We start from the raw sequence: 14,484 nt of genomic DNA, 5'->3' as shown, positions 1-14,484 counted from the left end.
CAGAACCCCAGCCAGAAGCCAGGCACACGTACTTCAAGACAAAAGGAACAAGATTTATTTATACTGAGCAGGATGGTCAAATATTCACATTCAACAAGTTACAGTAGGAGTCATGAATCTTTATAAAGGTAAATCATGTTGATGTGTAATTGTGCTTTATCTCTCCCATCCTTTCATGGCTAGGAACTCAGTTTAAGCTGTTTCTGGGGTCCCGTTGGCCAAGAGGGGTCCATTCCGTTAGCAGAAGGCTTATTTTTCTTATCCCTTTTTGGCCAAGATATGCCAAAGATTATAGAAATGGCCAAGCTTTATTTTGTCTTATCATTGATGGGGTGTAGTGGCTATTTGCCCTAGGTCCGTCTACGGCTTCTCTATAGCTCAGAAGAGATTTAGAACCATAAACATTGATAGCCAATTAAACATTTTGGCCAGATGGGAATGGGGATAGAGAGGCACTCATAGGTGAAAACCAAAAGCCAAAAGCAAGATTATAAAATTAACTTATCTATAAGTATCAAACTACTGACTCCCCTGTCCCTTACCTACCTCCTCTTCACTTCACTGGTGCAGAGATCCTGGGGGGACCCTTAACTGGGAGAGGGAAGGCCAAAACACAGCACATCCTCTGCCTACTGGGCCCATCTGTGACTTCTATTGGTCGTGGCTGTTCCTCCGCCCACCCTACTTAGGAGCCATTGCTAAAAGGCACTAGCCCTGTCCTGCCCTTCATATCTGGGCTCTGAGCCAATTCTCACACCTCTGGGATATTTCTCCATCAGTCCCAGAGAAGATGAGTCATCATGTCAACCAGGATGGGCTGGACAAGCAGACCACAGATGTGGACTTTTCCATCCTGTTTTTTCTTTCATTTTTTTTTTGGGGGGGGTGGGGGGTTGGGGGGAATATGACAGGGGATAGAGAAAGGCCACAAGAGAGGAAAATCAAGAAGGAAGATCAGAGGTGGTCTTGGAAGGACTCACACCATCAGACACAGAAGAGCAGGTGATGCCTGCAGAAGACCTCCCCTTGTCACTTTCAGGTTGGGGCCATAATGGGGCAGCTGCTACAGGAGGAAAAGGTAGAAGGACAAAGGACAAGAATACAGAAACAGTGACAGTGGCAGCCAGAAGCAGCTAGGAACAGGGCTCAGGGGTCCAGAGACAGGCATGACAAGGACACTATGGGGACAGAGCCCCCACAATCTAGAGCTAAAGGCCTACTCTGCCATTCTGGGTCACGGCTAGGCCTGTGTCAGGCTGTGTTTCCCCCATCCTCCCCGCCCCTGTGCTCCCTGGCATTTTGTGCACCACATTGGACCCAAACTTAGCTACAAGGATGGGACAAGACATCCTCTCTTCCCATGGCTTGAAAGCCCATCAGACCTACAGGGATGGAGGCAGAGTGTCACCCAAGGGTCCTTGTCCCAAGGTTAGGGAGAGCATCTCAGCTTCTTGTATTGAGAGCTCTTAACCAAACTTTTAAGAGTTTCAGAGATAACAGGGCCAAGCAGACATGCTGCCCTTCCTCCACAAAGCAACTTCCCCTATTATCTGATGGGGTGGCCACCATTCCCCTTCACTCCCATGAGCACAAAAACTTACCAGAGCAAGGGCCTGGCCACTCTCTAGGAACTTGCTAGGAACTCTATAGGTTGCTGAGGATTCTGCCGCCCTGTGCAGGTCCAGACATACATTCTCAACCAGACAACCATTCCAGAATCATTTATTCAATGTCTTTGGGGTGCTACTGTGCCACTCTGTTGGTTTTCAATTTAATAGAAAATACTTGGGTATTTTCTTGGCTGGGAATGAGAATGAATCCTCTTTACTGAAAAAAAAAAAAAAAGTCATATAGATCTGAAGGAAGGATTGTCCCTACTTGCGGGTAATGTGATCACACAGAAAATCCTAAGGAATCAACAAGGAAAAACTCCTAGTACTAAAAAGTTACCCAAAGGTTCCTCTGTTTATATGAATTTGAGCCAGATTTCTATCATTTGTAATGACTTACTGAAGAAGATATTTGAGGAAAGAGTTCCCAGCAGTAGGCACTGTCAGTTCAAAAAGCTTGAGGCTAGAACACGAAGGCCGTGTTTGAGAAAATGCAAGCAGGCTGGGGTGGTTATGCAGAGTAAGACAGAGGAGGAGGAGCGGGTCATGGGTCAAAGAGGACCATGTGCCAGATCACAGAGCTCCTTGCAGTCCATGTAACAACTTGGATTTTACCTGGAGTGAGCTAAGAAGCACTGAAGGATTTGAGCAGAGGAGTGGCCTGATGGCATTTATGTTTAGTTCTGAACAGTTCAACAGATAAACACAGCGACCAGTTCCTAAGATCTAGGCCCGCAGGCGTCCTCAAACTTTTTCAACAGGGGGCCAGTTCACTGTCCCTCAGACCGTTGGAGGGCCAAACTATAGTTTAAAAAAAAAAACTATGAATAGCTGGGCATTGTGGCGGGCGCCTGTAGTCCCAGCTGCTCGGGAGGCTGAGGCAAGAGAATCGTGTACCAAGAGTTAGAGGTTGCTATGAGCCGTGTGACGCCACAGCACTCTACCCGAGGGCGGTACAGTGAGACTCTGTCTCTACAAAAAAAAAAAAAAAAAAAAAAAAAAACTATGAACAAATTCCTATGCACACTGCACATATCTTATTTTGAAGTAAAAAACAAAACAGGAACAAATACAATCACACCGGCTTATGTGGCCCGTGGGCTGCAGTTTGAGGACCCCTGATCTAAGGCAACCCAGACCCTCCCCTTAACTTATTTTCTTTTCATTTCAAACTTTATGTCCTCCTCCATCTATTCTTCCCACCTGAGAACGAGCTTTCTCTGCCCCTTCACAGGACTAACCCCTGCAGCAACTCCTTTTCCTCTTGAGAGTAAATTGCTTACTCACCTCCCAGAAGGCTTGTAATGTATGTAAAATCTTCACCTATCAGAGGAACAGGACAGCCCAGGATTGTGTAAACCTTCAATGTAAATTTAGCCTGGAGTTCTGACTCCTCCTCCCGTAATGTTTCCACCAATTAAGTAAAGGAACTTAGGGCAAGTATTGTTCCTTCTGGTTGTCAGACTACTCTTTGGACTACTACCAAGACTAAAGCAAGTAAGACTCAAGTTTCAGGGCTGCTCTTCTAAAAACAGTCTGCTGTCATCATTTCCAGCTGTGTGGGAACCTCCTCTCCTCTCCTGTGTAAGTGATTTGCTGACTATCATATAAATTTTTTGAGCCAAGATAACAATAAGGGAACAAAACCAACAAATCAAAAATGCTTTCACTAAGCCAGTGCAGTGGCTCACATCTGTAATCCTAACACTCTGGGAGGCCGAGGTGGGTGGGAAGATTTACACAATCCTGGGCTGTCCTGTCCCTCTGACAGGTAAAGATTTCATGAGCTCAGGAGTTTGGGACCAGCCTGAGCAAGAGCAAGACCCTGTCTCTACTAAAAATAGAAAAATTAGCAGGTGTGTGGCAGGTACCTGTAGGCCCAGGTACCTACAGGGGAGGCTGAGGCAAGAATATTGCTTGAGCCCAAGAGTTTGAGGTTGCTGTGAGCTATTAAGCTGTGGTGCATCAGAGTGAGACTCTGTCTCAAAACAAACAAACAAAAAAACAAAAAAAAAAAACCAACTCTGTCACTTAAGTCTTGGGCAGCCAAGTTATCTGTCAGGATTTCTCATATGTGAGATACTATTTAGTAAGTGGTGGGGAATATGCACATACAAAAGGCTACAAACAGAGCAACTGAGGTTTCATCTCCAGCTTTTTGGTGCTACTTAATATTTTTAACTATGTATATGTGTCAATTTGATAAAATTTTTTAGAAAATAATTGAGTCCAGGTAGTGGCTGGGTTTTTCACTATACTGTCTACTTAGCTTCCCACCCTTCTCAGTGGCAGATGGGAATCCACCTTCTGCATCATCCAGAAAGTATGCAAACTACTTCCAGGAAACTTTAGGTAACTTACAGATGCAAACCCGAGAAAACAATCTGGGGGGCAACCATTTTTCTCCATTAAGTGGTCAAGAGAAGCTCTAACAATTCTGTACAGGTTTAAGGCAGGGTCTTTGGGGGATTAGGGAGAAAAATATAGACTTTACCTTGTGTTGAGGATGCATGTACCAAACCACTGTTATTACTTGGATCACTTAAGAGGAGGGGTGTTTAAGGACAGGTGAGGAGGCTAAAGCCCCCATGGCTATTTATATGGACATAGAACTTCCATTTCAGATAAGGCCTTAAATGCTTTCAGAAGCCCACCTGACAAGAAGTGGCACCGTATTTCTTTTTTGTGGGGTGGAGGGATGAGAAAAGGTATACACATTTATTCAATCATAATTTTATGTTACACAGGAAACTTTAGAATGAAGACCCAACTCCACAATGGGGTACAGAAGCTTATATACCATCTCGAGGTTACAGAAAGAATGTGGGCCAAATACTGGTGTTGAGGATATCAGGTCCCAGTTCCCCTGAACCCAGCTGACCTGTTCCAATTACTCCATGGAACTGGCAAGTTCAACCAAGGCATGGCTCTAATAGAAAGTGAAGTGGATAGAAACCAATGTACAGGTGTAGCATGGGCAGTGTGAATAGAGAGCAAAAGTAACTTTGCACAAGCTTTAGTATAACAAAGAGAAATTTTATTTAAGGAAAAAGAGAAAGCTTAGAGCACTCCGAAAGAGAGTTGGAAGAGGTCTCTCTCATGAGTGAGAAGAGACAGACAGACATAAAGCGAGTATAAAGGTGTAAATATCATTTTTCTCTTCCTTTGAAATTGTCTGTGTAACTCTTTCATTGGTCTCTGCATCTCCAGGCACCTCTATCCTTCTCTATTGGTCCTTGATGATCTAGGTTACCTCATATCCATATTCTCTTCCCTTTTTGGCAAGAATTGCTAAGTACTGATCTAACTTTGATTTTACCAATACTTGGGGGTTTTGTGGTGTGTAGTGTTCACTCCATGCCCAAAGATGGAAACTGTGTTCTGTGTAGGACAGGCTTGATCAACTGAGTCACAGTGTTCCATGATATTTCTATGGCTCTCCAGACTTTCTTATTTAGCAAGCCATGCTTTCTTCCTATCCCCCATGAAGACTCTTTGTTTGTTCTTCTCACTGGTACTGTATTTCTTAGAAGAGCTTTCCTTAGTATAAAAATCTGGACTCACACTAGCAGAGTTATCTCAGCTCTTTCACCTAGAAAGAATTTTACAAACCTGGAAAATGGAAGTTGTAAAATGCTAAGTAAGATCACTGAAAAAGCAGGAACAGAACTTCAATGGGGAGAAGCCATCTTATAGTTTTGATAAAGAGGACATTGATATTTTCTTTCTTTTTTTTTTTTTGTAGAGACAGAGTCTCACTGTACTGCCCTCTGGTAGAGTGCGGTGGCGTCACACGGCTCACAGCAACCTCTAACTCCTGGGCTTACGCGATTCTCTTGCCTCAGCCTCCCAAGCAGCTGGGAATACAGGCGCCCGCCACAATGCCCGGCTGTTTTTTTTTTTTGTTGTTGTTGTTGTTGCAGTTTGGCCGGGGCTGGGTTTGAACCCGCCACCCTCGGCATATGGGGCCGGCGCCCTACTCACTGAGCCACAGGCGCCACCGACATTGATATTTTCTTTTTGGTAGAACAGAATAGTTATGTTTGTTTTAAGCTCCAAATGACTGGTCAATTTTCTTTATAATGCATGTTTGAAGGATTCTGAATATATGATAAAAAGTTTGTATGGGGGATAGGGAAGAAATCATGCTGAATTCTAATTCTACTCAGTATCAGCAGTTGAGGGTACAGTGTATTTATCCCCAATGATATTATTATTTCCATAATTGTTTAATATCTTCCTTAATAGTCTATAAAGTGATGTTCAACCAGTATGCTGTGGCACACTGGTGTGCCATGAGAGGATCTTAGATGTGCCACAAAAATTATTAAAGATCATTCATTAAATTATTTTCAAAAGTTCAAAGCACAGTAAGTATATTCTTTTTTATTTTTACTCTTTTTTGAAAATCAACATAATTTAAGTGTGCCATGAGATAAAAGAGATTGAAAACACTGTCTATAAGTCAATAAGCTTCATCAGGGACCATCTGTGTCTTATTCACAGTTGTATTTTCAGCTTTTAGTATAGATCTGGCACATAGGAGGTACTCAATGAATATCTGATAAATGAATGAATGCATTGTCTAATTTGGACATGCGTGTATATGTCTCCTTGTCTATAAAATGGAAATAATAAATGACTGCAAAGTGCTTAGCACAGTGCAACCACTTGCCAGATCTTAGCAAAAATGTCACCTTCATGGAGAAATCTACTAAAAGAGCCTCATTTTCCTCCCATTATTCTCTTTGGGTTTTTGTATGTGTGTGTAAATCACATTTTGTATGTGTGTCTAAATCACATTTCTTTGTTGCCTTGTTTATTACATGTGTCTTTCCATGAGAGCAGGGAGGACCTTGTCTTTCATTCACCCTTATATCATCTCTGTCTAAAACAATTCATGGTAGGTGTTCAATCAGTATTTGTTGAATAAATAAATGAATCATGCCAACCTACCAATAATGAAGCACAAGGTCTTAAGACATATGTTCCAATCCAAATTCTTGCCCTTTATTTTAACAGAATCAGATTTTTTTCCCTAGTCTTTCTTTTTTTTTTGCAGTTTTTGCCAGGGGTGGGTTTGAACCCGCCACCTCTGGCACATGGGTCTGGCGCCCTACTCCGTTGAGCCACAGGAGCTGCCCCTCCCTAGTCTTTCTTAACCACTTAAAAATACTATTTGTTTTTATACCCAAGTAATGAGAGAAAGGATCAGAACATTCCTTTTGGACGAAATAGTTTCAAAATTTGATCTAAATTGCAAAATGAAACAACTCAAGTGATCATCAATAGGGAACTGGTTTAAGAAATTACAGTGCAGCTGTTCACTGGAATATCATGCAGCTGTTATAAAATAAAAAACAGAATGAAGGTCTCAGTGTACTGATACGGAATAAACACCAAAAACACATTGTTAAAAATATTTTTAGTGTGCAGAATAATGTATATTTTAGGCTACCTGTTGTGTAAAATTGGTGGAGAAATAAGGGTCTATAGTCATATTTTCCTGAATGCACATAAAGAAACCTTGAAAAGATACATAGACATAATAATAGTGGTTCTCTTGAAGAGTGGGATGAAACTGGGCTGTTTAGAGACTAAAAGTAGGAAGCAGATTTTTCACTGTGTACCCTTTATGTTTTTTGAATCATTTGAAGACATTTTGCAAAAAATTCAAAACAAAGAGAGACAAGTTGTATCTAAAAGCTTAGCACTGAGTTGATCACTTTCTTTGTCTGACTGAAACCTAATGCTAATTCTGTCAGGAAGAGAGAGAGAAGCCAAAAGCAGAAGGTGTAACTTGCTGGCAAACAGCAGAGACCAGTAATTCCCTCCATCCAATCTCTACTGCCAAATAGAATCTCATTTGAGGACTTGGAGGCTTTAACTCACAGAGAAACCAGGCCTTAGAGCAAATTTATTCCTGTTCTAAAGGGCAGCCTTTTTCTCCTAGATCTAAAGACAGCCAAGAAATTTCTATTAATGCTTTCCCTTCCACGGCCTGTTTAGGCAAGAACAGTGGGTAATGCTACTAGACCTAGACCCTTAGAAAAATTTTATTTTGAGAAGCTTCCCCCTCGATTTTCCTATATCTGTGTTTTATATCAATCCAGTTGATTGTCCAAAAGAATTTTCTACAACATTAGAAATGTTTTCTCTCTGCACTGACTTATATTTGTTAGCCACCTGTGGCTCTGAAACACTTAAATGCAGCTAGTATAGACCAAATACTATTAAAATTCACAGGGATAGTAGCACGAACATAGCAGGTAAGACTCCTGTCCTCAGAGAACTTATTTTCTAGTGAAAATATCATCAAAGTATAGCCCATGGGCTAAATCCAGCCCTCTGCTATTTTTGTACAGCCTTCAAACTAAGAGTGGTTTTTACATTTTTAAGTGATTGAAAAGAGAAATCAAAGAGGAATAAGAATTCATGACAGATAAAAATTACATGAAATTCAAGTTTCTGTATCCATAAATAGTTTTTGTTTTTTTTTTTTTGGTGGGGGGACACAGCCAAGTCCATTTATTTGTGTACTGTCAATGGCTGCTCTCTCAACAGCAGAGGTAAATTTCTAATAGTTGCAGCAGAGAGTATATGGCCCACAAAGCCTCAATTATTTATTGTCTTGCCCTTTAAGAAAGTTTGCCAACCACTGTCCTAATAGAGAGTAATATAGTAGGCACCAGAATAAAGTATTTTGCCTGGATTATTTACATTTACATTACATTAAATTTTGGAGACAAATCTCTGATGGAGCCTCTGTTAATCTCTCTATTAGTAAAATATGAAACTGATGTTCAGAATGGTTAATTCAAATAAGGTCACACAGTTAATAAGTGCTAAAACAGGTCTCTTATCCCATGACTGTAGGATTCAATAGCCAGTATATTTAGTCATCATGCTATAGACCAGTGTTTCTCACACTTGAATGTATAACCTGGGATACTGTTAAAATATTAAAAGCCTCTAATTCAATAGATCTGGAGTGGGGACTGAGAATGTACATTTCTAACAAGCTTCCAGATGATGATGATGTTCTTGGTTCACAAATCACAGCCTCTATTAGTGATCAGTGATTCTCAACCTTGGCTGAGCATTAGAATCTTCTGAAGAAATTTTTGAAAATATGGTGCCCAGGCTGAGCGCCCATAGCTCAGTGGTTAGGGCACTGGCCACATGCTCCAGGTGCTCTGGGGATGGTGGGTTCGAATTCTGACCGGACCTGCTAAACAACAACAACAACAAAAATAGCCAGGTGTTGTGGCAGGTGCCTGTAGTCCCAGCTACTAGGAAGGCTGAGGCAAGAGAATCACTTGAGCCCAAGAGTTGGAGGTTACCGTGAGCTATGATGCTACAGCACTCTACTGAGGGTGACAAAGTGAGACTCTGTCTCAATTAAAAAAGAAAAAAATTATAAAAAAGGAAAAAGAAAGAAAACATGGTGCCCAGAGCCCACTCCTAGAAATTGATTTAATTGTTCCAAGACCTAGGCATTAGACATTTTTTTTTTTTTTGTAGAGACAGAGTCTCGCTTTATCGCCCTTGGTAGAGTGCCATGGCATCACACAGCTCACAGCAACCTCCAACTGCTGGGCTTAGGCGATTCTCTTGCCTCAGCCTCCCTAGTAGCTGGGACTACAGATGCCCGCCACAATACCCGGCTATTTCTTTGTTGCAGTTTGGCTGGGCCCGGGTTTGAACCCACCACCCTTGGTACATGGGGCCAGCGCCCTGTTCACTGAGCCACAGGCACCGCCCAGCATTAGAAAATTTTTAAAGCTTTCCTGGTGATTCCAATGTACAGCTAGGGTTGAGAATTTCTGCTCTCCATGAAATCCTATCGTACTGTAGTAAAAGCATTCGAATGAGAATAAAAGGGCAAAAATTCTAGTTCTAACTATGGTACGACGCATTGAAGCAAATTGTTTCCCCTCTCTGGGGCTCTAGTTTTCTTTGCAGGTGAAAAATAAGGAATCTCAAACTAGTTGTCTTAGAGTGCTCAAAGACTGAGCATGTCAGGTCCTCACACAGATTGCTGGGAGGTTCCAAAGAAGTACCAACACTTTTCAATGTGTTGGTATATCAATCTGATGCCCAAACACCAGGCACATTTAGAGTAAAACTTGGCATTATTGTGCGCTGTTTTGGCAATTAATCAATACAGAAAGTCTTCCACACATGCCACACAGCTAGAACTGCACTCGGAATAACGATCTAATGGTTGTGAGAGTAATACATGTTTCCTTGTAGGAAATTTGGAAAATTATAAAAGTTTAACAAGGAGAACTTCAAACACTCCTAACTCCTAGAATTTTATTTTTAATAGCCTCAGCCAAATAAATGACATTGTGATCAAATGAGTTCCCACAGAAGCAGTGGGTTGCGGGGGTGGTGGTGGTGGTGGTGGTTCCTCCCCCACAGAAGTCCTAAAGGTTAAAGCTCTATTATTACATCCCTAATAAATGCCACTCCAAGCCCGGCTGGAAGGTAGCATGGGCACGTATTGGGAGCATGGGAACTGCAGGCTATAAACTAGATGGTTTATAAAGCGTCACAGTGCTTTCATGTCTAATTGCTCCTGGGCTACTCTCAGTTTCTTCATCTGTATTACCTACTGTGAAAAAAATTCTCATTAACATTTCAGCACTACTTTTGAAATCTGCAGGTGAAATATATTAGATAAGGCTTAATCCTTTGCTTTCACTGATGCTAAGTGGGTGACTCAGATCTTTACTTTTTTAGAAATGCATATGGAAGCATTTAGTTCTGGGTTCAAATGCAGATGGTGCCTCTTACTACTCATTTTCTCAATCTGTAAACTTAGAGACAAAAATCATACCCACTTCACAGGGTTTCTCTGAAAACTTAATGACAAGGTTTACAGAAAAAACGGAGCACAGTGTTTGCTACACAAAGAGTACTCAGAAAATTGTACTATTATGATGATTATCAATAAAATAATAAAACTTAGTTCCATGGCTGCCTTCGGGACAGAATCAGATACATGTCCTTTTCACTTGTCTTTTAGATGTATTACTCTCGGTGGAAATATTGAGTGCTAAAACATACAACAAGACAGATGCTAGCTCTTATCACCATGAAGATGTTACTTCGTGCCAAGTGTTTTCAGCACCTAGTAATTCCCGGCTCTGTGAGAGCACTGCATAAAGACTATAGAATAGCAACACCGCAGAATTTTTCCAGCTATGAATCCATGAAACAAGACTTCAAGCTGGAGATTCCAGAGTATTTCAACTTTGCTAAAGATGTCCTAGACCAATGGACCAATGTGGAAAAGGTATGGAGCAAGGGCAAGTCAGATTACAGTTTCTCGACTGGGAGCAATTTGGAGCCCAGGGACATTTGGCAATGTCTAGAGACACTTTTGTTGCAATGACAGATGAAGGGGGAGAGGTGGTTGGGGGTAAGAGTAGCATTTAACAGAGATATTAAATATCCGGAATGCACAAGACAGCTCCCAGAACAAAGAATTATCTGTTCTAAAATGCCAATAATTTCATGATTGGGTGAGAAAGCCTAGGGTACATAAATGTATAATTCTAGGTGTTTTTTTTTTTTTTTAACAAAAAGGAGTAAAAATTAATTCTAAGAGTCAGAAATGGTAAGAAATGAGGCACAGATACATTAAGAGGAATGTAAAGGAATGCAAAAATTCTAACCTTTTAAAAAGAAAAATGATCAGGCTAAATGAGAAATGACATGGGCCAGAAGAAATGACATGGCCATTAACATCTGGAAATAAAGACCTGAGAGTTGTTTTTCTTGTTATTTTTATTAGACATGCAATAATTGTACATATTTATGGAGTACTAATCATGGTAATTAGGATAACCATCATCTCAAACATGTATCATTTCTCTATGTTGAGAACATTCAAAATCTTCTCTTCTAGATTTTTAAACATTAACAAATTATTATTCACTATATTTACCCTACAGTGCTGTGGAACACCAGAATTCATCTCTCTTATCTAGGTATAATTTTGTATCCATTAACCAACCTCTCTCTCTCTCCCTTCCCTGCTACTCTTCCCATCCTCTAATAACCATAATTCCATTTTCTATTTCTTTTTTTTCAGAGACAGAGTCTCACTTTACTGCCCTCAGTAGAGTGCTATAGCATTACAGCTCACAGCAACCTCCATCTCCTGGGCTGAGGCGATTCACTTGCCTTAGCTTCTGAGTAGCTGGGACTACAGGCGCCCACCACAATGCCCGGCTATTTTTTGTTGCAGTTTGGCCAGGGCCAGGTTCAAACCCACCACCCTCAGTATATGGGGCCGGCACCCTACCAACTGAGCCACAAGCACTGCTCCCACTCTCTATTTCTATGAGCTCAATTTTTTTTAGCTCCCATATATGGATGAGAACATGCAGTATTTGTATTTTTGTGCCTGACTTATTTCACTTAACATATTGTCCTTTAAGCCCATACAAATAACAAATTACCATACAAATTACCACAAATAACAAGATTCCATTCTTCTTTATGGCTGAATACTATATCCATTTTCTTCACGCATTCATTTGTTGGTAGACATTTAGGTTGATTCAATATCTTGGCAATTACCAATTGTGTTGTTATAAATATGGGGGAGCAGATATTTCTTCAATATACTGATTTCCCTCCCTTTGTATAAATACCCAGTAGTGGGACTGATAAATCCTATGGTAGTTCTGTTTTCTGTTTTTTGAGAAATCATACTGTTTTCCACAATGGTTGTACTAATTTACATTTCCATCAATAGTGTATAATAGTTTGCTCTTCTCCACATCCTCAAAAGAATTTGCTGTATTTTTTCTTTTTGATAATAGTTATTTTAACCAGGGTGAGATGATAAAGTGGTTTTGATTTGCATTTCCCTAATGATGTTGAGTATATTTTTATGTACTCGTTGGCTGACAGTATGTCTTCTTTTGAGAAATGTCTATTCAGATCTTGTACCCATTTTTTATTTGGTTTATTATTTAGCTTATTTATTTTAGTGTTGAGTTCCTTATATATTCTGGATATTAGTTCCTTGTTATATGAATAGTTAGCAAATATTTTCTCCCATTGTCTCTTCACTCTATTGATAGTTTCCTTTTCTGTGCAGAAGCTTTTTAGTTGGTTACAGTCACATTTGTCTCCTTTTTGTTTTTGTTGCCTGTGTTTTTATAATATTATTCATAAAGTTTTTACCTACACTAATGTCATGAAGCATTTCCCATTTTCTTGCAGTTGTTTTATAGTTTAGAGTAAGTCTTTAATCCAGTTTGAGTTGATTATTTGTATATGGTGAGAGACAGAGGTCCAGATTTATTCTACTGAATATAGATATCCAGTTTTCAAAGTATCATTTATTAAAAGTATCTTTTATCCAGTGTATATTCTTGGCACCTTTGTCAAAAACCAATTGGCTATAAATATGTGAATTTATTTCTGAGTTCTCTATTCTGGTTCCATTGGTTTATGTGTCTGTTTTTAGACCAGACCTTGTTGTTTCAGTTACTATTGCTTTATAGCATATTTTGAAGTCAAGTAGTGTAATGCCTCCGGCTTTGTTCCTTTTTCTCAGTACTGCTTTGGCTTAGGGGGTCTTTTTGTCCCATACAAATGTATTTCTATTTTTGTGAAGAATGTCATTGGTATTTTTGATTACACTGATGACTTGCTTTTTACTGACTTTTTAATGACTGATGGTAATTTTAACAACATTAATTCTTCTGGCTGGGTTCACGACTATAATCCTAGCTCTCTGGGAGGCTAAGGTGGATGGATCCCTTGAGCTCAGGAGTGTAAGACCATCCTGAGCAAGACCCTGTCTCTACTAAAAATAAAATAAAACAATGTTAATTCTTCCAGTCCATGAGTATGGGATGTCTTTTACTTTGTTTGTGTCCTCTTTAATTTCTCCATCAATTTCTTATAGTTTTCATTGCAAAGTTTTTCATCTCCTTGGTTAAATTTATAATTAAGGTTTTTCTTTTTGTAGTTATGGTAAATGGGATTGCTTTCTTGATATCTTTTTAAGATAGTTAATTATTATTATTATTTTTTTTTTTTGTAGAGACAGAGTCTCACTTTACTGCCCTTGGTAGAGTGCCGTGGCGTCACACGGCTCACAGCAACCTCCAGCTCTTGGGCTTTCATGATTCTCTTACCTCAGCCTTCCCAGCAGCTGGGACTATAGGCGCCTCTTTGTCCTGTTCTAGTTCTTAAAGGGAAGACTTTCTCCTTTTCCACATTGGGTATGATGCTAGCTGTGGATTCTTCACATATAGTCTTTGTGTTAGGATATGTCCTTCAATATCTTTGTGGAGAGTTTTTATCATGAAGAGATGTTGAATTTTTGAGGCTTTCTAATTTCTTTTCAATAAACATGTTGAGCATTTTACAATCTCTCAGTCATCAGGGAAACCAGTAGATGGATAAAGATTAAAAAGTCTCACAACCCTTAGTGTTGGAGAGGATGCTAACAGCAGAAACACTGGGAAAAGCCTTTTAGAAAACCCTGAAGCAACACTCACTAATGCTAAATATATGCATGAGCAGCAATTCCACTCCTAGTGGACAGAAATGGTCACACTAAACTCAAATGATGAGGTAAAGACATTCCAGTGATGAAGACCAACCAGCCACTGCTCCAGGCCCTTCAGCCCATGGTAGCTTTAGGACTTTGCAGACATAACCTCTCAACCTACCTATAAATCTAGTAATGACTTGGCGTCTGAATCTTGTTCACAAATTCATCCTCCTTTTGGTACCCAAACATTGTGATGAAGATTGAGGCTTCAAAGGGTTCTTGGGTTGAGAGGAGCTCTGTAATGTCTGTAATGTTTGGTGAGAAGTCACAGGCATAGTTCAA

At 40.1% G+C, this 14,484-nt stretch overlaps 1 protein-coding gene across 12 annotated transcripts in view; it reads left to right on the top strand.

Annotated features, from left to right (window-relative positions):
- Positions 1-14,484, top strand: part of ACSM3 (acyl-CoA synthetase medium chain family member 3) — a 50,164-nt gene that overhangs the window by 3,382 nt on the left and 32,298 nt on the right. For 7 of the 12 annotated variants that reach the window (XM_053557758.1, XM_053557757.1, XM_053557753.1 and 4 more), the window contains exon 2: positions 10,645-10,914. In XM_053557758.1, the coding sequence (XP_053413733.1) occupies positions 10,696-10,914 (219 nt within the window). In that variant the 5' untranslated portion in view covers positions 10,645-10,695. Of the gene's footprint in view, positions 1-3,073; positions 3,199-5,858; positions 5,981-10,644; positions 10,915-14,484 lie in introns of those variants that run through there. The other 5 variants (XM_053557751.1, XM_053557750.1, XM_053557748.1 and 2 more) reach the window with 5 other exon arrangements.

Source organism: Nycticebus coucang, chromosome 12 (assembly GCF_027406575.1).
Source record: "Nycticebus coucang isolate mNycCou1 chromosome 12, mNycCou1.pri, whole genome shotgun sequence".
Lineage (NCBI taxonomy): Eukaryota > Metazoa > Chordata > Mammalia > Primates > Lorisidae > Nycticebus > Nycticebus coucang.
This window is presented reverse-complemented; position numbering and strand designations above follow the sequence as displayed.